The sequence below is a fragment of the Plecotus auritus genome, assembly GCF_963455305.1.
Source record: "Plecotus auritus genome assembly, chromosome: 1".
Lineage (NCBI taxonomy): Eukaryota > Metazoa > Chordata > Mammalia > Chiroptera > Vespertilionidae > Plecotus > Plecotus auritus.
In genome coordinates, this window is record NC_137770.1 from 159809336 (window position 1) to 159833554 (window position 24219).

At 38.5% G+C, this 24219-nt stretch overlaps 1 protein-coding gene across 4 annotated transcripts in view; it reads right to left on the bottom strand.

Annotated features, from left to right (window-relative positions):
* TASOR2 (transcription activation suppressor family member 2) overlaps positions 1-24219 on the bottom strand; it is a 104300-nt gene that overhangs the window by 12062 nt on the left and 68019 nt on the right. For all 4 annotated transcript variants that reach the window (XM_080669709.1, XM_080669708.1, XM_080669711.1 and 1 more), the window contains 5 exons: positions 21230-21946; positions 17385-17627; positions 10187-11063; positions 8161-8590; positions 1827-5573 (listed from right to left, as the gene is read on the bottom strand). In XM_080669709.1, coding sequence (XP_080525835.1) covers positions 1827-5573; positions 8161-8590; positions 10187-11063; positions 17385-17627; positions 21230-21946 — 6014 coding nt within the window. The remainder of the gene's footprint in view (positions 1-1826; positions 5574-8160; positions 8591-10186; positions 11064-17384; positions 17628-21229; positions 21947-24219) is intronic.

Sequence of the window (24219 nt, forward strand, 5' to 3'; positions counted from 1 at the left end):
GTATCTGTTACAGCTGAAAGTCGATTATATAATAAAGCAGGATTTCCGAATGTGTATTTTAAAAAATTGACAAATTAGTTTACTTGTTTTTACTTATTACACATGTTTGTGTAATTAAAATGAAATATGTATGAAAAATTTAATTTCACAGAAATTTTCTATACTGTAATTTTAAATTTATCCTGAATAGGTTTAGTAAATGCATGTATTCACCAGTCACCATGAGTAAACAAATCTGCATTGCTGGGGCGTGGCTTAGCACACATCAGAACACCAGACAGTATTAAGTCACACCTGAGAAAACAGAACCAATCACCTCGAGAGATTCAGTGTGATCATGTGCTAATCATTCTCTCAACATTGTTTATGGTGACTCTAACTTAAATATGTAGACTTTAGTTGTAGATATGTAATAATTATGTTGGTGAAATTACTAGTGTTTTTTCCAACATACGGCCTATTTACTAAAATTTGTTAAAAATAACAGTGAGTTAACAACAAAATATAACCTGTTAATTATAAGCAAATTTTGGTTAAAAGCATTTTAGAATTAACAAGGTTTTATTTTTCACATATGACATGGAAATTTTGTCCATTAAATCTGAAGTCCTTTAAATTGAGGCCTAAAAAGTCAAAGTTTTACTGAGCAATAGGAATCTGACAAAAACAGAGACATGATAAGCAAAGACAATATGATGCTGAACTTAAGATGGGCTCTGTGGACTGAACTAGCACAGTGCATTAGTGCTCAGGTCCTGATTTTTAGGGTTGTGCCGTGATCATACAAAACTATCCTTTTTGTTGGGTAATATACACAAGTTGCTGCCTTAGTGCAGCAGTCTCATATGAAGGTAATACATATGTATTAAGAGGTAATGGGACATTGTATCTGCAACATATTTTCAAATGGTTCAGAAATGTTAACAGTGGGGCATCTGGGTAAAATGTAAATAGTGAGGTATCTGGGTTCAGAAATGTTAATGTTTCTGCAACCTTCATATGAATTTGAAATTATACTTTAAAAGTTAAAACAAAAGAGAGAATACTGTATTTTCTAAAAATGTAAGAGAAATTCTGAGGGGATAAAATGAGGAAGCTCATGGTAAATGGAGACAGATTCTGGCTCCTGTGAAGTTAGAATTTTACCATGGTTACATCATTTAAAATTAAGGATTATGTTCTTACCAGAACATCAGTTATCCTACTATTCAATAAAAAAAAATACATCTAAAACCAAAAGAGGTCCCTCTCAATAATCCATATTAATAAAGTAGTTTCATTTTAAATTATATTTTATTGATTTCAGAGAGGAAGGGGGAGAGAGAGAGAGATAGAAACATCAATGATGAGAATCACTGATTGGCTGCCTCCTGCACGCCCCCTACTGGGTATCGAGCCCACAATCTGGGCACATGCTCTTGACTGGAATTGAACCCAGGACCTTTTAGTCCACAGGTTGATGCTCTATTCACTGAGCCAAACCAGCTAGGGTTAATACAGTAATTTTTAAACATCTGAATTTTACCTTAAGAACATATTTGTATTTACATTTGAATTTGAGTATGTCTATACTGGTAACTTTTTGTGAAAATTAGGCATTCCATTAATTCTGGAACATCATACATATCTTCAAATATAGTACCAAAGGCAGATAGATCCTTGTAGCATAACATTTGGTATGCAGATAAAAACTGAGCTGTGAAACTCAAATACCACTTCATATATCATCTCTTTCTGAAGCCAAGCATGCTAAATTTATTATTTTAAGCTAAAATTAGACAGCAATCAAAATAATATAATCTATAAGAAAAAATCTGTCACCTTACCTTTGTTCTCACAAAGAATGACTTGTCCTCTGTCTCAACGAGGTAAAACAGAAAGGTGCTTTTGCACGCCTCTTTCACGACACTTTTTAGTTTGACGTGCAAACTGCTACACAAGTCTGTAATCATGTCTTCATAGGAGGCTGACCTTCTTGGGGAGGATGAATACATCTCTTGAGATGTGGCTTCTCCAGAACCAACATTTGACTCTTTATCTCGGAAACTGACTTGATTGCCATTCATCATCACCTTGTTGAATTCCGCATATTCATTGAGAATAAGGGAGATATCATTCCGGGATTCCTTCAAAGTACTGTTATATTTCAGTTTGTTGAGGTGGAAAGAAACAGTCTGATTTCTTTCAGAATTTGTAAGATGATTTCTCCTGCGATCACATCTTTCCTTCCAAAAGGAAGAACTGTCTAAATTGCTGGACCTGTGGTGTCTTGGGTGCTGGCCCTGTGGCCTGGAGTCTGAGTGCATGATTGTTACCAAGAGGGTACTTTTGCTCCGGGATGGAGGATGGAGAACTGAGGATTCAGATATTTTTGGCAAAGGGAAAGCTTCAGAGGCAATTTGGAGAGGTGGTTCCTTCAAAAAGTCATTGGTGGAAGATGGAGAAAGCTGGGAATCCCCATTCTTCTTTATAATTTGCTTTAGTTTCTGTTGGAAACGCAGATATTCCAGATCTAAAGTGTTCTGAGTAAGGTTATCTGCTATTTGCCAAGTATTTGTCCAGGAGCTTAGCAAGCCATGTTTAGGAGTGAAATTGGGCTGCCTCCTCAGGCGGTGCAAAGTTCTCTTGGTATCTTTGACCTCTTTAGTTATAGTAAAATTAGTGTAAGTCCTGGGGATACCCTGGAGATCTCTGATTTGGATGTAACATGGCACACACTTATCATCTTTCTTTAATCCATCAAACCAGTTTCGGGGAGGTATGCTGGTCTCCAACTCTGGAACATGGTTAGAGTAGGCCCAATCGTCATTATCACTATTGTTTAGGCTCAGGAAAGAGTCATAACCATCTTTCAAAGCACCTTCTTTCTTGTGACTACATCGCAAAGTGCAGGAACTCTCCAAGTCTAATTTGAGATTTCTGCAGTCACCAAAAGAATCTTGATCAGAGTCTCCGGAAAGTGGTTCATAATGGAAGTCAGAATTCACACTAATATCCATGTCTCCCCCCAGGGTTTCAGAGTCCTCCTCAGTTCTGAGCCCCTGACCAGAGCTTTTATTTTCCACCTGCTCTTTAGAGACTCCACAAATAAGAGGAGCACAAGATTTGGGAACAAAAAAGGCAGAAGGCTCTTTATTGACATTTTCACTGGTGACTGCTGTGTTTTGGTGAGAATCAGCAAATAGATACATGGGGAAAAGTCCTTTATTCAACGGATCTTTTGTTTTGCATGTTGACATATCTTGCAGCATATGGATGGTTTTCTGTTTGCCTTCTGGAGATGTGGTGTTTGATTCAGAGTCAACACCTCCTAGGTCTATGTTGTTTTCATGTAATTCAGTTTCAGTTTCACTATTCTTAAGCAAACTGGCCATTCTGACTACTGATATTTCCTGTGTTTGAAATCCTGTCTCTATGTTTATGGGTCTTGTAAAATGGGTTATGGTAGCACCACTTGAGGAAAAAGCAAGGTTGGGGATCTCTGAGTGCATGTGTGCCTGTGTATTATCAGCTCCATCAACTGAGTCAGAGTTCAAGGATTGAACTTGCATGCAATTGCCTTCATTTATCTTCAAATCACTGCTTTGCGGGCTAGTCTGCTGATTTAACAATACATTCACTATATCACTTGGACTATTCGTAGAAATAAATGTATCAACCAAAGACTTATTTTCCAAAATCTTTCTAGGACTAAATGGAGGCTCACTGGTCTCCAAGGCAAGATGATTTAAGCTCGAATTTCTGTTCTCTATACTAATCGGCTGCAATGGATTTCCTGACGTTACCAATTTTTCTAGAGAAGTCTTGAAGTCAGCTCTGTAACTGCCAGTTGAGGCAGGCTGGTTTAATTCTGTATTGCAGCATGGCATCTTTTCTGAGAAAAAGAAATCCTCATCATGTTCACTTGGGACAATTTCCTTAGTTACTTTACCCAGAAGGTTTAAATCCCTATCTTTTCTTCCTGGGTGATTATTTAATAGTAGAGGCATTTCAGCAGGAAGTTGTATTTGTCGTACCCGAGCTAGGTTATTTTGTCCCATTGGATGGATAGGACCAAAAGAATTTTCTTTTTCTGTTATGGCCAAATCTACTGACTCAATGTGGGAGAATTTGTCGCTTTTCCCACTCTGTGCATCAGGATGTTTTAAACTACACAGAGACACATCCCGAGAAGGTTGTGTTTCTTCAACTGGTATCTGGGGGTCAGGGCTAGAAGCTGGTGACACTTCTTCAATTAAAGAACCAAAGGGAAAGTCTGAGGTAACATTAACTTCCTCTGTGAGCTCAAGGGCAGAAGTATATTTAGCAGAATTCACTTCTCTGTTTTCTATGAAAGTCACCTCTTGTGGCTTAATTATGTCTTCATCTATATCCTGGAGTTCTAAATTTGATGATGGGGCCTCCTGATGTTGCTCTGTTTCACCAGCTGGCATTTCTTCTCTGGGACTTGTAGGTGGTGATATTGTGAGAGTTAGGTCAATGTCAGAATCTTCCTCTAACTCTAGGCTTACCTCCTCTCCATTTATAGATAGGCTGGTTTGTTTAGCAAATGCGGACTTAAATGATTCAAAATTCCTATTTTCACTGTTTAGACCACTCTTGTCACTCTTTAATTCTAAAGAGCCATTTGATGTATTACTTCTTGATGGAATGCAGCTAAGTGAGTAATTTTTTCCCAACATGGCAGAGGCTGATGGTGAGGCTTCTTCAATCTGTGATGGCTCCAAAATCTCTCCCGAAGATATGCTTAGGAGACTCTTAGGTTGCAGAAAAAGTTCTTGAGAGAGTTTCATTTCTTCTCTGGGTAATGAAGAATTAGAACTTTTAACTAATGGTAATGTGTCCTTTTCCAATGAATTATCAGATGGCGATGATGAGCCTGGAACAGGAATCTCTTTCTGTAATGAACATATTTCATTATTAGCTAGTGTCTCTCCACTTACTGAGGAGGCACAAAGGTACTTAGTGCCTTTTTCTCCTGACGTTGCTAGAGACAGAATGTCCTTAAGACCTTGTGTTTGTACCTTTTCAAATGTGGATATAGGAAGTCTAAGAGTTGTAGCAGGTGATACTTGTTTAATCAACTCCCTATTAAAGACTGTAGGTTTATCAGCTCTATTTGCAATTTCTGCCTGTATTGGTATACATGCATTTTTTTCAAAAGTGAGAGTAACTGGTTCCAGATTAATCATTACATACCCCATATCACCTTTCTTTTCCTGTGAAGGCTGACATTCTTTGTTTTGGGGGCTGCTATGCTCGATAAGGGCCTGTAAACCACTTGTTTTTGCTTGCATTGTTGCATGGAAATTATCGACTTTGCTTTCAAGGGTGCTATACACAGATTTTTGACAAATCACTGACTGATTGCTGATCCCATCACAAGTCTTGGTGAATGTGGTTTGTGTGACTGTATCAAAAGAAGTCACTCTTGTGCTATCAAGTGGCTCAAAGGTTTTGTCTTCACCAGGAATAGAAGGTCCATTAGTTTGGATACTTCCAGTGCTAGAAAGCATAAGATTAGAAGTCTCTGTTTTATCTGATGACTCTTGTTTGGATTTCCCCTCAATGATCTGAAATGACAAAAGTAAAAAAAACAAAACAAACTCAAGAGTCAAACAGATTATTTTAAACATTTTAAACAGAATAGACAAGGATTAATTTGAGTTTATCTATTCTTTTGAATTTTCTAATCTGTAAGAATAAGACAGTGTAAAGATCAAACAAATCCATCTCTTTTTAGACAGGCTTTAAAATACCCCACAAATAGGAATTTGTTTTCTTTAAACATAAAACACACAGATGAGATCTCCAAAATTTATTGCACAGCCCATTTTTTAAAAAGGACTTTTAGGAAGAAAAGTGGCTAGCCCACTGACAATTGAAAGACTTGAAAATCTCTTATTCTTCAGCTATCTTCTTTGCTTATAACTGGAGGTAATTTCTTTCTCATTACAATAACTCCTATTCAACAGAGCACAATAAAACATAGTGCAGTTTGCATGAATAAACTGAACCAAAAGGACTAATGGTGAATGTGGATCTGGGTTAAACATTAGGAGAATTACTTCTGGATAATTTTGATAACCTCATAAACAGGTTGTTGTTTTTTTTTTAAAAGGCTGAAACATAGTCTTATCCATAATATGGTAAAATGGACTGATCACACAATTAACCATATATCTCTAACTTTTGGAACATTATGATCACAGACTTCCTTCCATGTCTTGTGACATCATGTTAAAAGCCAGTACCTGGGTTTCAAACCTCATTAAAAACATCTCTGTCTTAACTGAAAACACAGAGCTGAGGAACTGGCAGAGTGGGAACTGAGACTCAGAGTTTTAAGAGTACATTATTGGCCAGGCAGGAAAGTCTTAATGGTAGGAGTTATTCTGAGAATTTTCCCACCCAGTCACACTGTGGCTGTTAATCTTTGACCATAGTCCCAAACCTTATCATGCCTGAGGTCTTAGGGAAAGGCAATTGTGATAATCTTGATATGTTTAGACTGATATATATATATACACATACATATATATATATATATATATATATATATATATATATATATATATTTGACTACAGGTGAAGTGTAATGTTTCTAAAGCAAAGTGTGATCATTTAAAAGAACTGCAAAATTAAACACACAACTAAAAGCAACATGGCTATTGGTTTCTAATGCCCACTGTGCTGGAATTCTTTTGCGTCCTAGTTTGCCCACTTGTAGAACAAAGGAGTGGTATAGTATTTGTGTGCACACCTTCAAAGTAAAGGCACAGTATCCAGGAAGATGATGGAAAATTTTAATACATGCTATAGAAATTTTTAGAAATCATTAATTTTAATACCATTACTTCCTCCTTAATATTCTATTTTATTTTTACAAAAGATAATTTCTAAAATTAGTACTGATGATAGTTAATTATATATTACCACAACAAAAAATACTTTATTAGTAGTACATATATATATATCAGCCTGACTAAACTATAAATATTTTCTTATTCTAAGGCAGTAATTCTTAACTGGATTTTATGTATCTTTGAAAATCATATGAAATTTATGAACCCCATCAGGAGAAAAATCATATACACACATAAAACTCATGTATGTAAGTATACACATAAACACACATATATGCACACAGAATTTGACATTAAGAAACATCTAGACTGTCTAGATTTGAATCCTGGCTTGACAATTTGCTAACTATATGACTTCAGGCAGTTTCTGTACTCCTCTATGCCTTAGTTTTCTCATCTATAAGACAGGAAGGAATGGTTCTTACTCATAGGGTTTTGTGATAATTAACTGAGTTAACGTAAGCCAAGGGCTCAGACCATTATCTGGACCACAGCACTACATCAGTCTTCATTATGATGAAGAAGATGAGCATCAGGAGACATTCACAGATCCTGAGGCTCACCTCTGTACCTGCAAATCCCCAAGTAATCCCAGGTATAGAAACACTGCCTACTCATGTGAAGACAGGCATTATAGGTAACCAAAACCATGCAAAATTATTCTGAAATAAAACTGGGCTGAAAGTTTAAAAAGGCAGGCATTTTTGTCAATCCATTTACTTAAGAATCTTGATATACAACTTCTTTGCTCCAGTTAAAATTTGATGATCTGGCCTGTATTTCCTTTATTTATAAATAGTTACCTACAGACCCATGAGAGGTCTGGCATTTTATTTTCTGTTCCAGTATTTTTTTCAAATATAATTTTAATTTACTTTAATGTTTATCAAAGATTTCTATTACTTACTATTACCACATCTGATCCTTAAAACACTATTCTGGGTAAGACATAATGTTTATTATTCGCCTCTTTTTATAAGAAAAATAAGCTTAGAGAGCAGGTAATTTGTCCCAAATTATACAACAAACAAGTGACATAATTATACACTTGTTCAGATAATCTGAACCCCATTATCTTTTACTTCTGTTTCTTCAAATCAGGATGATAGATACGCTCCACCTGCAAACTAATGAGTGATACTTATGAAGACTAAGTTTTGGGCATTATAATGACTTACAAAGCTAAAGAATATACTTTTCTAAAAGAAATGAATTTGTTTTGAATGTGATTTTATATATAAAGAAGAAAACGTCTTAAAAAATGCCAGAATTTGTAGTATTCAGCTTTACTTACCTCATTATTACAAGAATAGATGAAATTCTGCTTTTCTGGCGTATCTACATGATCCTCTCTTACAAAAACTTCTTTCTGTTCATTCTGTACCCAGAGTTCCAAGCCTCTTGCAGGTGGTGGTTTAATAAAAGGAAGCAAGGAATTAGTGTCAGGGAAGGACACTTCAGCACTATGACCTCTGGGAGCTTCCTCTGTCTCCAACAAAGGGCCTACAGAACACCTTTCCACACTGGGGGACTCCTCAATTTCACTAAATTGAAAAGATTCTATTGTGGTATTGATAGACACATATTTGGCAGGGTTGCTGTGTTCTACTACTTTTCGGGATGATCGTATGACTCTGTTTTGATTGCTGTAAAACAAAGCCACCCACATATGAAGTAAAAGCTTCACTTCTTCCACGTTATCAGGTAAATCAGTGTTCCAGGGCCTGAGATTTTAAAGAAAGAACATACAAAAGTCATTGAAAATGATTACTTTATTATCTTAACATAAGCAAGTAACCTTCATTAACCTTAATTTTTGAGTTTATTTTTATTTAAAAAATTACACAGACATGAGACAATAAATAAGATAAAAAATGAAGCTGATTTAACAAATAATTACAATAAACCTTATCTACTTGATTTACTGAGACAGAGAGGAAAACTGAAAATCAAAGCTTTAAGTGACTTCTTTCAAATCACAAAACCCATAAGTGGTAGAAACATGATAAAAACAGATCACCCAATAGATTTTTCTTTGATAACATGCAAACTCTCTTGGACACAGTATACCTATTATGTGGATAATGGTTTTAGCAACTGCCTATGCTAAATCTGGCTTACTCATTTCTACTTTTGCATCTCTCTTCTAATAGTTGGGAAAGTCTAAAAATTAAAACATATCTGGGCAATTCAGTGCAACTATACTATTTTCAGATTATAGTTCTGGAAAACCTCCTGAAACCAAAAGGGGTGACACAAAACAGTTCTGGCCACTGCCAGGCAAAAGGATAGCAGAGAGCTGGATTGGAATGAGTCAGAGGGTCTACCGAGCTAGGCTTCAGTTAAATAGGATTAAGGCTAAGAAAACAACCCTCATAAATACATGGGAACATACCAGTCAATGTATGTTCTTATGAGTGTGAGCTCATAACGAGCAAGGAAACAAATCTGACACAATTTAGTCACTCACTTATGAAATATTCCACTAATAGGTAGCACAATATCATTTCATACAGCTAATGCTTCCTGCTGTTAGTCTATTCATTAGCATGTGCCAGACACCATGCAAAACCCTAATGCATGTAACAACCTCAGAATGTACCTAGTATTTAATGCTCTGTTGGCATCGCCTGGAAATTTGTTAGACAAATTATCAGGTCCCATCCCAAATAGACTGAGTCAAAAGTTCAGTGAGATCCCTACATGAATTGTGTACACAATAAAGATTGAGAAGCACTGTCCTGAAGCACAGAAACTTTTGGGTCACAGAAGCTAGTAAGTGGGAGAGCCCAGATAAAACACCACATTAGTCCACACTCCAAAGCCCACACTTTCTGCCACTTGTATTACTGCCTTGACCCCTTTTTGAGGAAGATTTATATAACAACCCCATGAAAAACTGCTTACTCATAGCAATCTGATCAGCTTTACAAGCTAGAAGTAATTCTTTGAATGTTTCTTCTGGAATTCAGTCTGTAAAGCATTACTTCTATATCTTACTATTTTACATTATGATCTCACTTAAATGTTATAATTCAAAGACTGCAAAGGCTTATGAAGGAGCACCTCAAAGTGGCAAGCTATTCATGAGGCTAAAGTTACCTTGCAAAAGTTCTCCATGTGATCACTGATGGTGGCACAACCAGCCTCATATTCTTTGGTATCAGTAAACACAACTGCTTGATATTATTATTGAATCACTGGATTTACATAAAATACTGCTTTCTCCTTTCCCACAGTTTGGCACAAGTATCTCTGCTCATTATACTTATTTCAATAGGAAATATACCTCCATTTCATCAAGTGTCACTTCTACTTACCCATGTAATGCTCTTAGTACAGTTTTCTCCAGTGGGTTGTTGGTATATTTGCTGTCTAAGCTGAATACATAGTTTGTTTCACATTTGAAAGTGACCTTGAAAGAGCCGTCACAGCTGAACACAGTACGAGAGCAGTGAAAGTCTCTCAAGCTGGAAGACAGCAATCTGCTCCTGCGCTTGAGTACTGGGTCCTCAGGAAGCTTTTGAATAGGGGAGGTGCTCAGCTGATGCCGAAATGGCATTACTTTTCCCACTGGGGTTCCTGCTTCAGGGCCTTTTGTGCCATTCTTGGTGAAGGCAGGGCCTGGTAACCCTCTCTGCTGTAGCACCTTCTTTGAATGTTCTGCAAGGAGTAGGGCATAGGAATGTTCCACAGCAACAGAACAACTTTGGCTTGCATCTGAAGTTTCCATTGTTTCCTCAGGAAGTGCCGACTGGGCTTCAACAGGGGTCTGACTGTCAGGAACCAAGCTATCTTCCTCTTGGCTGAGAGTTGAGTCTGATGTCAGATTACTCTTATCAGAGGAGGGCTTAGGTAACACTCTACCTTTTCTACTTTTAACTCCTCTATGATATTCATGGTCAGATGTATTGCTCAGAGAATGTTCTTTAGAAAGCAAAACATTGCTTTGTGGCAATTCAGAAGAGCAAGGAAGGTTTCTGGGCTCAGATGGTGGTGTGGTAGAGGTAGCAGCGCTTAATGCAAGATCAGCTAACAGATTTAGGGCCTGGGAGTCGCAGTTAACAATGGAATTCTCAGCTGGAGCTTTCTGAGCCACTGTGATGTTTTCTGGTTGAGCTGTATTTATGCCAATAACATCTTCTTGCCCACATAATGAAAGTTTTGATTGAAGCTGTGAAGCAGTTTCTCCTTTGGCTTCAATATAAAATAAGAAAAAAACCATAGCATTTGATTTCATATAATTAATTCCTTGCCATATTATTGGTTAAGTCAATATATTCAAGAAAAACCTTGATATGCTGCATAAACTTTATATTAAAATTTTACCACCAGAATGAGGTCTCTTTCTACTCTCATATCTATTATAATGTAATTACCGGAGGAAGAAAGAAATCCTAAGGAATGTGCATATTAACAAGAAATCACCCTTCAAAAATGCATGTACTGAACCACACACAGGCATCCTGCTCAGCTAAAGGAATACATGAACAGCAGAAAACAAGAGTCCTGCTCTCAGAGAGCTTACAATCTAGTGTAAACATAAGAACTTCTAAGTTTGAATTGTATATTATAGTATGATAACATACTTCCTTAAATTATTTCCTTTAATAAGTGATTAGAGAAACCACCTAAGTTCAAAATAGAGATGATTTTAACCATGTTGATATTTAATTATAATATGCACTGATATGAATAAAAAAGTTTAAAGTCATGAGTATTCAGAAGAGCTAATTGATTTCATTACCTTTTAAAACTTTAATTTCTGCACTGAAACATTTCCTCTCTATCTTCACAGTAGCAAATCTCCTTATCCTTTCTAATAGAGGGAATATGCTAATTGACCATCACTCCATCACAAAAATGGCTGCACCCACAGCTGAAGCCAAGTTCCCACAAGGAGCCTTAACAAGCAATCAGCAGGGACCTGAGGCTATGTCCTCCCCTGCCCCTGTAGGGCTTGACAGGAGACCTCAGGCTGCATCCCCCACCTGGCAGGGCTTGACAGGGGACCTCAGGCTATGTCCCCTACCAGGCCTGATGCCAGGACAGGGGACCTGGGCTACGCCCCCTGCCTGGCGGGGCTTGACAAGGGTGGGACTGGCAGGGTCTGGATCTAGCCCAATGCTGCGGGGGGGGGGGGGTGGTGTCTGGGTCTCACGTGATTTTGAGGTGCATGTGGTTGGGCAGGGACTTGACTCTGGGTCCCCCTTTTGATGTGCACGAATTTCGTGCACCGGGCCACTAGTCTACTGATAATTCTCCTCTCTGCAGATAATCAAATCTACCTACTCATCACTTGTCTTTAATCAGAAAACTGACATTCTTAAGTGGTTTACTTGTATTGTCAGGACATAAATTCGACTTTCTTAAATGCGGTTATCATGAAGGACAAAGTTCATAACACTAAGCAACAATTCCCTGTAGCAAGTTGGTAGAGAGACAGAAAAGCTAACTGTGCCCCCTTTATAATTAATAGTAGCAGGTCTGGAATGAATTATTAACCTCCCTGATACATCTATATATATAAAAGGCTAAGTGACCAACCATATGTCCGTCTGACTGTCTGGTACACATGACGCGCACTGGCAATCTGTATACTATCTAATAAATGAGTAATATGCAAATTGACCGTACTTCCGCTACACCCACCAGCCACGCCCACCAGCCAATCAGGAGGGAATATGCAAATCCAACCAAGATGGCTGCAGCCACAGAGAGCAGGAGGGAGGCTTGGGTTTCCCTGGCAATGGAGGAAGCCAAGCTTTCCGCCTGCCCTTGCTGGCCCAGGCCTCCACTCAATGCTACAAAGTTTCAATTATAGAAGATAAATAAAGCCCAACAGAAATGGCGGCAGCCACGGAGCTGGAGAGAGCAGGAGGCTAGGGTTGCCTGCGGCGATGGAGGAAGCCAAGCTTCTGCAGCCCTGGCCTGCTTTGGCCTCTGCTTAAGGCTACAAAGTTTCAATTATAGGAGATACATAAATCCCAGCGGAAATGGCTGCTGCCACGGAGTGAGCAGAAGGCTTGGCTCCACTCCAGGCTACAAAGTTTCAATTGTAGAAGATAAATAAGTCCCAGATCCCAGAGACTCTGCTTAGGTTGCTGGGGGGCGTGGCCGGCCTGCAAACCACCACAGGCCCCTCGCCCAGGCTGCCCCACACCCCAACGGAACCCCCACCCTGATCCGGGACACCCTTCAGGGCAAACCAGCTGGCCCCCACTCGTGCACCAGGCCTCTATCCTATCTAATAAAGGAGTAATATGCAGATTGACCATCATTCCAATATACAAGATGGCTGCCCCCATGTGGTCAAAGATCCTGCCCCAATGTGGACACAAGATGGCCACCACAAGATGGCCAGCAGGAGAGGGCAGTTGGGAGGGACCAGGCCTGCAAGGGAGGGCAGTTGGGGGTGATCAAGCCTGCTGGGGAGGGCAGTTAGGGGTGACTCGGCCAGCAGAGGAGGGAAGTTGGGGGTGACTGGGTCTGCAGGGAAGGGCAGTTGGGAGGGACCCAGGCCTGCATGGGAGGGCAGTTAGGGGTGACCAGGCCTGCAGGGGAGGGCAGTTAGGGGCAGACAGGCTGGCAGGGGAGCAGTTAGGCATCAATCAGGCTGGCAGGGGAGTGGTTAAGGGGTGATCAGGCTGGCAGGCAGAAGCGGTTAGGGGCAATCAGGAAGGCAAGCAGGCGAGCAGTTGGGAGCCAGCAGTACTGGATTGTGAGAGGGATGTCTGCCTGTTTAGGCCCGATTCCAGTCCATTCGGACATCCCTTGAGGGGTCCAAGATTGGAGAGGGTGCAGCCTTGGCTGAGGGACACCCCTCTCCCCCAGGCACAAATTTCGTGCACTGGGCCTCTAGTATATATATAAAAGCCTAATATGCAAATTGTCCCTTTGTGAGTTCAACCAGGGGACCAGGAGTTTGATCACTCACTATAATGTGCGCTGACCACCAAGGGGCAGCGTGGAACAAAAAAAGGCCCCAGCCGGCGGCCAGGGAAGGGAGGCCCTGGCCGGCAGCCTGAAGACCCTGATTGGCCCTAATCACCGGCCAGGCCTAGGGATCCTACCTGTGCATGAATTTTGTGCACCGGGCCTCTAGTTTAAAAAAAATACTTGAGTGTGAGCCATGCTGATGAAAACTCAGATATGGCTGCCAGTCAGCTCTGGGATGGGGTAGGTCCCAGCACAGGAACAATGACTCCTGCAAGCACTCCATCTGGGAGAAAGGAGCCCCAGAGTTTCTGCCCTGATGCCAGACAATCCAGTTTCTCCCTGTATATCTCTGGTTCTCCCAATGCCCCTGCCCAGCACTGGAGGTCAGAGGGCTCGGAACTGCGGACTTGACATTTTTGTGGTCTATTTCATTCTTCACAACCAGACTTATTGCTCCATGAAGGCCAGCTACACAGTGGAAATGAAGGGTCCCGGGTTCCATTCCAATCAAGGGCACAGTGAAAATGAATGGGCACCAAGGACCCAGCACAGCTTTCTTCAGACCTGGGAGTGGAATGCCTCCTGATGGAGGGGAAATCAGCAAGTCCACCCAGAATCTAATCAGTGCTATGGAGGAGGTGCCACCTGATTGGGAGAGAGTATCTTTCCAACAAGCCAGTCAGGCCAGTCCTGACCTAAAGCCAAGTCTGCAAAAATGGTGCCACATTCCCTTCCTCTGGAGGATATGGCCAGCTGATGAGGAGAACCAGGAGTATGATCACTAGATATTTGCATTAAAAAACTGGTGCTGGTCTCAGTGTTAGTGATAATGAATTTGGTCAAGGCAGCCAGGAGGGAGACACCTTGATTGATTCCCAGATTGCAGAACTTAGGAGGATACCCATCACTGACACCCATCTCCAGTGGCACAATAACCATTAGAATGAGGATATTTTCATATTTTATTGGCTTTGTGCCAAAACTCTGTAAGTACATGCAGCCGTGTAATAGGAAACTGTAAAATTATTAACCCAGAAGTGATTGTTGTGTTGGAATATAAATTACTTATGTCTTTGCACAACCTGAAAATTCACTGCTGTAATGAAAGACTGGATGGAGTTATATCAGTTAATAGAATGTACTGAGTGTTGGCCTATGGACTGAAGGGTCCTGGATAATATTGTTTAATAAAAATAATAACAATAAAAACAGGATAAAAAAAATAAAACTCTGGACTATCAATTCATCAAATAGAAGAAAAATGTGTGAAAATGGTGGGGAGGGTAAGATTCATCAACCACTGTCCAGTTTTTAAGTGACTCAAAGTCTATAATCATCTCATTAGCCCCACAGGTGTTTTGGAAACATGAAATTCACTTCATGATCTAATGTATTTATTGATACTAATTTCATTTTATCTTTGTTAATAGTATGGCTCTTATCACCTATGAATAAGGTGAACACAAAGTATATTGTATTGAGTTCAAATGGGTTTGTGTTAATAAATAAGCATAAGTCATTTAATTACTGAGTTGCTAGTTTCTCAATCATTGGAAATATGATCTAATAATCTATCTTAAGAAATACAAGAGAATGCCAAAGCAATTACATAAAAAAATATAGAGTTCCGTTACCAAAGACTATATTGAAAACTTTAGAAAGAACAGAAAACCATTAGTTTCAGTAACAAAATGATTGAGCCTTCTTAAACTCATATGTCACGTATAAAAAATGAAACAGATTAGTATAGACTATTAAGAAATAAAAGAAAATTAAGAGATTATTTAAGAGGTGGTAATCTTAAAATCTTAACTTGGAATGTGGCTGCACAATATATATAGACATTTGCAATACAAATCAGCCTATTTTTGAATACACATTTTCAAAACTTTTCATTTTCTGGACTCACTTTACTGTCAATACTCAATTGTATACCTTCTTCCAATTAATCAATTAGTCTACAACTACCTAAGAGCCAAAATTCAAATGACATGGCTAAGAACACAGGTATTATATAGGTATCTATTCTCATTTATAAACTAATTGTAAAGACAGGATCAAGCCATATCAAATGATTGAAAAGCAGGATAAATATAATTCCATAATGTTCTCAAAAACCCAAAAGGAAATGAGAGAAAAGTGAGAGATCAGAAGATCAGAGCAGGAGGAAACCTGGACTGGTGGAAGGGAAGGGCACAGGAGTGAAAAGAGAAGAGGTATGATGTCTGTGGGGAGGCACTGGCAGGAAAGGGACATGTTAGGAAAGAGCAAGAGATAAATATGGACCCGAGGGGCAAGTAAGAACACATTAACTGTCTTGAGAGACAAGCAGAGTTTTTGGTATGGATGCCCAAATTGCAAATACTGTGGGGCCCTAGCCAGTTTGGCTCAGTGGACAGAGTGTTGGCCTGTGGACTGAAGGGTCCCGGGTTCCATTCTAATCAAAGGCACATGCCCTGGTTGTGGGCTCGATCCCCAGTAGGGGGGCATGCAGGAGGCAGCTGATCAACGATTCTCATCATTGATGTTCTATCTCTCTCTCCTCCCCCTCTGAAATTAAAAAAAAAAAAAAAAAAAAAAAAAAAAGCTGGGTTTACAATATGGTGAGCTTTAAAAAAATATTCAGTTATTCAACAATATTTAAAAAAAACTTAGAAAAGAAAAGCGAAAGTCAACCCATAATACCATCACCCCAACAAAACTGTAGTTTCTTTCTTTAAAATCCCACCAAATAAGATTTTTTTAAAAGCTAAAAAAACATTAAGAGAGAAAGGAGATCAGGGAAATTAGACAGAAAATCAATAGAAATATGAAGCTATGAGAAAATGAAGTCTGTTAAAACAAATGAAAAAAGAAACAATATGACTCAATACTGGAGATAAAGTAAAATTTATAGATTTTGCAGACTGGAAGAACTACACTATTCATAGAAAGAGGAAAGTTAAGAAGGGATGTGGACCTGGGAGGAGAGCTGGCGTGTGTTCAGTTTCAGAGGTAAAGTCTGCAGAGAAAATGGAACTTCCAAGTAAAGAGGGTATGTCTAGCAGTTCAAAACACAGAACTAGAGCAGTCAGCTGTCTGTACATATAACTAAGCCTCAGTATCCACTTAGCAAAATTAGGAAAGTAAAACTTCTTTTAAAATAAATTTAATGCCTTTTAAAACCAAATACAGAATTCTGGATTACTATTTTGAGCACTCTTTACAATTCCCCTGGGACAAATAAAGTTACAATTTACTTTTTATAACCAGTTATAGTCCAGAAAAATAGTGCTAGATACTACTTGCTTGTGCATTTAGTCATAAAAAAAGGCATGTTATAACTTTTGTAGTCAGTTTATGTTTAGGATTTATGCAAACTAGAAAGTAGGTTTAATTTATGATACTTGAATCCTTTGCAATTTCCTAATTTACAATAGGAACTCAAGTTACTTGGTCCTATTAGTGTTTGAATTAGAATATAGGAAGAATTGTCGATAGATTTTTTAACTGTTCTTATATTATTTCAACACACTATCTATCTTGCAACCTTGATTACTCAGTATGTGATGTTAAATTTACAGGAAGAGTATTTCTTACCAGGTTGTGGCTGCTTTCTGATTCTGGGATTCTGATTGCCTTTTACTATATTTACCCTCTGTTTTTGTGGCGATTTCTTCACAGGTGGTTTAGCCCTTGGAACAGTTTTGACTGGAGATTTCTCTTGTTTCCTTGCCCTTTTAGCAGTCGTTGCAACTGGAACATCTTTAGAAGTAAGAGCTTCTTGGGTTTTCCTATCCAATTTGGTCGTCTGTACAAACTGTGCAGTCAGCACTTCAGCACCTTATATAAAAAAGACACCATTTTTTAAGGGGAAGAGGGCTCAAATATTTATCAGCATAGCTTTTCCTTTTATTTGTGTTTCTATTTTAGGGCGTAACTGTAGTAACGAGAAATAAAATTTTGGGTATTTCATTAAAATATATATTTTAATAAAGCAAGAGTTAAAAGTTCTCATCCTATATAATAAAGAGGTAATATGCAAATTGACTTTCATGCCCTTGCACAAGATGGCTGCCCCCATGTGGTCAAAGATGGTCACCAGAAGATGGTTGGCAGGGGAGGGTAGTTGTGGGTGATTAGGCCAGCAGGGGAGGGCAGTTGGGGGCAATTGGGCCTGCAGGGGAGCAGTTAGGCCTCGATCATGCTGGCAGGGGAGTGGTTAGGGGGTGATCAGGTTGGCAGGCAGAAGCAGTTAGGGGCAATCAGGCAGGCAGGCAGGTGAGCGGTTGGGAGCCAGCAGTCCTGGATTGTTAGAGGGATGTCCCAGATTGAAGAGGGTGCAGGCTGGGCTGAGGGACACCCACCCCCCGCCCCAGTGCACAAAATGGCCTCTAGTATAAATATAAAAATACAAACTTGCTAAGTGTTGGTCTATATCCCTATTAGGTGAGGAAGAAAAATATTAGAGTGTTAACTTTATAAAAACAAGGTGAATTCAATTTTTCTAAAAATCTCCATGATCTTTCGTAAGGTAAGCCTGGATATACTAGTTCATAGCACTGGGAGATAGATAATTCATTGTACACAAAAGCAACATAGCCCCTAAGAAGTGATATGGTTAAAACATAAAGGAGATTGTATATTCATAAAGTGCCATCTTATATATTTCACTTTACTACTCGTAAATATCTAAGTCTTAATACTACCCCTAAAAATCATTTTTTAAAGACAAGACAGAAAAAAGCACACAGGACAAAGTGTTCACTTGATTTAATTTCCTACAAATCTATTTTAACTGCTCATCTCTTTTATAAAATGCTTAGCTTTGCTTCTCACATGGAAGGAAGGAAATAGCTAGAGATAGAGGCACAAGAGGAAAACAAAACTAGCGAATACCTGCTTATATAACACAAAAGAGTTTCAATTTTTTAAGAATTAAAAATTAAAACATACTTATTAGTATGTTTTACCGATTTGCTTTATATAATTTCAGTTGTCTCCCATCAAAAAAATTTAGCCCCAAAGGCATTATATAAAACAATCACACATAAATATTGGCAAAATTTTAAAATTACATTATACAGAAAACAATATTTCTAATTGAGAACAGAAAACATGATACTAAACAGTTTAAGAAATTGGGATGACTGCTGATGAAATGTAGAGAAGAGACCAATTTATTTCTTGGGGCTTTTAGGAAAGCTTTAGAATCTCTTAATATTGTACATGTCCTTGGGTCCAATTATTTCCCTCCCTAGTCAACTATTACACTCAATAAAGCAGCATATTTTCTTTTTTAAGGAATAAGACCTATCATTCCATTATACATTTTTTTTAGCATAAAGGAATATAAATACATTAAGAATTTATCAAGTAGGAAAACAGTTAAGTCTGAATTAAGAAGAGAAAGAAAATAAGGTGAGATGACCAAGACAAAGGGGAAAGTTTTAAACAATTGCACAAACAGAAAGGGAAGATCTCTCACAATCCTGAGAGGAAAAACTGAAACATGAACAAGGTGTCCTGTAGGGATTTTTCTGCTTATTAATGTCACTCAATGCCATGTTTCTCAAACTGCATAAAATAATCCATTGATGGATTATAAAATAAAGTTAATGGGTTGCAAGCGAATTCTTTCTTAAATGAAACAGAGTGGAAGAGGAAATATCAGATTGTATTACACATAGGGTCAATGTCTTTTGAAATTTTTGTTCCAGTCACGTGTGAATTTGTGTGTACTGACTACAAAATAAAACACATTTCTTATAGTGGATGAAATTTAAAACATCTGAGAAACAGAAAACATATACTGTTTATTTAATATTTTAAAGTAAACTGGTTCATACAGAGCAGAAACTCAACATGGTTGGCCTGGAATTTATTTGTAAGTAGTTGTATAGTCTGATTCACTGCTTTCTATTGTCACACTTTTCAGCATTCTCTTAAACCAGCCGTGGGCAAACTACGGCCCGCTGGCCGGATCCGGCCCATTCGGCTGTTCTATCCGGCCCGCGGAGCCGAAAGAGCGGAGGGTTCTCTTGCTCTCCCCTCCGCTCCTTTACTTTGCATTTATATTAGTTCACACAAACACTCCATCCATGCTTTTGTTCTGGCCCTCCGGTCCAGTTTAAGAACTCATTGTGGCCCTCGAGTCAAAAAGTTTGCCCACCCCTGTAAACACACACACATATGCTATTTTCTCAAACTGTAACAGGCCAAAAGTAACTATTTGTTGAACCACAGGGTAAAATCTTAATCATCTAGAATCCTGGGGCTCTGCATATCCCTGATGTTTCTTCTCTAACCTCCAAAATTTCTAGAATCAAAATACTAAAGATAGGTTTGCACACCTTTTTTGTGTTGAAGGGCCAGACAGTACATATTTTCAGATTTGAATGTCATTATGTTCTCATCCACAACCACACATCTCTGCAAACGGGTGTGATGTAGCCAGAGACAACTGCTTCAGGAGTCCTTTGGTTACACCTCGCTGACCCCTTCTCCAAGGGGTCATACAGCATATAGTTCCCTACTTTTCAACAAAATATACTACCTATAATCTGAGATGGCTCTAAGGCAAAATCGTGTTGTTTGTTGTGCTATGTTCACTAAAGTGCATTTAACTACAGACTAAATGGCTCTCTACTCTGATTATTACTCAATTTTCAGGGGGGCAACAAAGCCACTTGTGGAACTGTTTTAATACAGGCCACTGGACATTCTGTTTCAACAGATCTATGGCAGGATCCAGGTGACTGTTTTTAAACTCTGACACACATAGAGGATTAGAAATTCTACCCCAGACTGGTTTAGTTTTGAAGGTTCTAGGTATTTCCCCCACCTCTTTATACATGTATAAGCTACTGGTTATTACTTTTTGCTGGTATTGGTATGCCTGATTTAAATTTTTTAAATTTATTGGAGAGAGAGATATCATCAATTTATTGTTCTACTTATTAATACATTCATTGGTTGATCCTTATATGTGCCCAGACCGAGTACTGAACCCTAAATCTTGACCTACTGATGACACTCTTAACAACTGAGCTACCCACAGGGTGAGGGAATGATTTTAGAAGATCCTCTTCATCTTTTATTTGTCTGAGGATAGCTAAGACAATGGATAACGATCTTTCTAGAATGGTACATAAATAACTGACAGCTTGAGCAGTTTTAGAGTGAAATGCAGCTTTTGGTGGGTGGGCTTTTGAGGAGATATCTTACAGTTTTTCCTATTTCTTGTTTTTAATCTTTTAATCTATTGTCTACCTCAATGCTTCTCAAACTTAAGCATGCAGACAAATCACCTAGAGAGAAATGTTGGCATTTCTAACAAACTTCTGATACTGCACAGCTGCAGTCCACAGTGATAGGACACGAACAGTGTTAGAATACAACAGTTATTACTAATTCATTAATTAATCTCTATAAATTGTGCTTACCTCTTTTTCTTTTCTGAGGAAACTGTCCTTTAACTAATTTGAGAGTTGTTGGAGGGGCTGAACTCCTATTTGCTCTAGCAGGAGTTCTTTTGGGGAAGGGACAGCACAAGTTCACTCTTTTACTCTGCACCACAGGTGGCATGCTGGCCTTCCTCTTTGGCTGAACTCTCAGATTTGATGCTGGATTTAATGGAACTATATTTCTCTTCCTAGCTTTAAACATTTCTTCAGCATTCTTTTTTGTTTCAGTTTCTCTTCTTACTTCTGCCTCTGAGTCAAGAAATTCAGGATCTGGAGTCATAACTAAAGAAAATCCAGCATCACAAATTCCATCTGAAATACAAGGAGACTGTGGACGCTCTGCCAATAAATCTAACATAGTAGATACTTCCAAAATGTACCCATTAGGATCTGAAAAATAAGACTTCAACTGAGTTAAAGACTGTACAGGGCACTTTTCAGCTGGAGGAACCAAGTCAAAACCATTGGACATTTTGCCAAAGAATGCAGTCTCTTTCACTCTATCCTGAGAAGAAGTTGTCAATGGATTTCTCTCCATCTTGTACAATTCTTGGAAATTATGCTTTACTAATGTATTTAGACAGATTCCTTCTTCAGTAAATGATTTCCTTGCTTCTAGCAGTGCACAATTAAGGGCAGGTAAAATAGGTATCACCTTCGATGAGATGTCATCTTCAACTTTCAAGTCTTTCAGCCCTAAAATATATGTACATACATTAAAAACCTAAAATTTTTAGTCTTTATTTTACAAAAACATGTAGAAAAAAATGCTTACGAAATTATGGGATGATTAAATATTACACAGTGCTCCAAACAGAAATCTAAATGGAAATTAGAAGACTATGGGTACATTTAATGAATACATATATCTCATCACATGAGAGAGGGGAGTGGGAATAAGAAGTAGAAAAGAATCACTCAAATGCAATCACCAGGTTAGAATGAGGAAGGCTGACCTGCCTCTAGCTCCATCTTATCTGATGAGGAACCAGCATGAGCTCAATGTACCATCAAAGCAATAGCAGTGGCATTTAGAGTTGGCAGGTTTGCTCTTCTACTTTTTAATGAACATTTTCTGCTTATTTTTTTTAAAATATATTTTTATTGATTTTAGAGAGGAAAGGAGAGGGAGAGAGAGATAGAAATATCAATGATGAGAGAGAAGCTGCCTCCTGCACACCTCCTGCTGGGGATGTGCCCACAACCAAGGTACATGCCCTTGACCAGGATCGAACCTGGGACCTTTCAGTCCGCAGGCCGACGCTCTATCCACTGAGTCAAACCGGTTAGGGCGAACATTTTCTGCTTTTAAATGTCTTATTTTATCTCTATCTTATATAATTTACTTCAAATTTTTAAAAATGTATTGATTTTTAGAGAGAAAGAAACAGAGTTGTTGTTTCACTTATTTATGCATTCATTGGTTAATTTTTTATGTGCCCTCAGTGGGGATCGAACCCAGAACCTTGGTATATTGGGATGACGTTCTAACCAACTGAGCTACCCAGTCCGGGTTGTTCAAATTCGTTTAAGTTACAATGCTAACCAAGTGAAATGGAAAAAGTAAAACCCTTAAGTAAACCCGAAATTCCATTACCTTGTCTATCAAGCAAACATTTTTTTTTAAATTAAGTAATTAAACCAACTAGTCTGTGTTTCACTTTCTCTCCTTAGCTAAAGGAGGTATTAGGAAAAAGAATAAAAAGATAAATAAAAATAAGCAAAAAATGTGGGTAGACATTAAAAATTCCTTTCTTGCCCTAAACCGAAAGGTCCCAGGTTCAATTCTAGTCAAGGGCATGTACCTTGGTTGCGGGCACATCCCCAGTGGGAGGTGTGCAGGAGGCAGCTGATTGATGTTTCTCTCTCATCAATGTTTCTAACTCTCTATCCTTCTCCCTTCCTCTCTGTAAAAAATTAATAAAATATATTTAAAAAAAAATTCCTTTCTTTGCAGTTTATTACCTAAAAAGTAACAAGTGCAGAAAAAGGTCTTTATGTACTGCTAACAGTTCACACTGAAGTATTTTTCCAGAAAATTTAATTATTTCAAGAATTTAGAAAGAGAGAACCCAGAATGATCTGTAATAGACTATTATAAAATCTATGGAAAAGAACATTTTAAATCTGCTAAGCAAAGTATCTATCATTTAAAACAGATAACCATAGCTGGGACCCTGATAGAAAATGTCCATTCATAGAAAATGTCTTAAAGAACTAGAGGAGGAGGTGTACACTACAACATAACACTGCAAAATTTATTTAAACAAATCCTGCGCTGTTCAACACTGAATGGTATAGGCACTAATGTTTCCTATTTATTTCATAATAAACTGAAGTCAGAGTTCTGACAGAAGAAGGAGGCAGTATGGGATAAAAGTTAGAAGCCAGGTAGAGAGTTAGTTGTTTGACCATGGGCAAGCTTAGGTCTCAGTTTCCTCATCTTTGAAATAATAAGAATATCTATTTTAAGGGCAGCTAAATCAGTAACTGTATACTTAGCACAATACCTGACATAGCAGATGCTTAAAAAATGCAAACAGCATTATGTTGTTATAACTGGTAATGTTTTGCTTTAGTACAAAGAAGTGATGCCCAAGACAGTGCAGTTCTCTGCTTTGGGTAACTGAATACGTACAATGTTAAGAAATCAACTTTAGGAGAGAACCAAGATGGCGGCATAGGTAAACACCTGTACTTGCTATCTCCCACAACCACATCAAAATTACAGCTAAAATATAGAACAACTATCACCCAGAACCGCAGGAAAGCTGGCTAAGTGGAAGTACTACAACTAGAGAAGTAAAGAAGCAAGTGCATTGAGACTGGTAGGAGGTGTGGAGGCGCTGAATAGGCTGGCATCCGGGTGTGCTGCTTTTTTAATTGGGAGGCAGATACAAGCTCCTGCTTGTTCTCAGCTTCAGTGCTGAGGGAGACTCGGGGGGACCCAGACACATACGGGGAGAAAC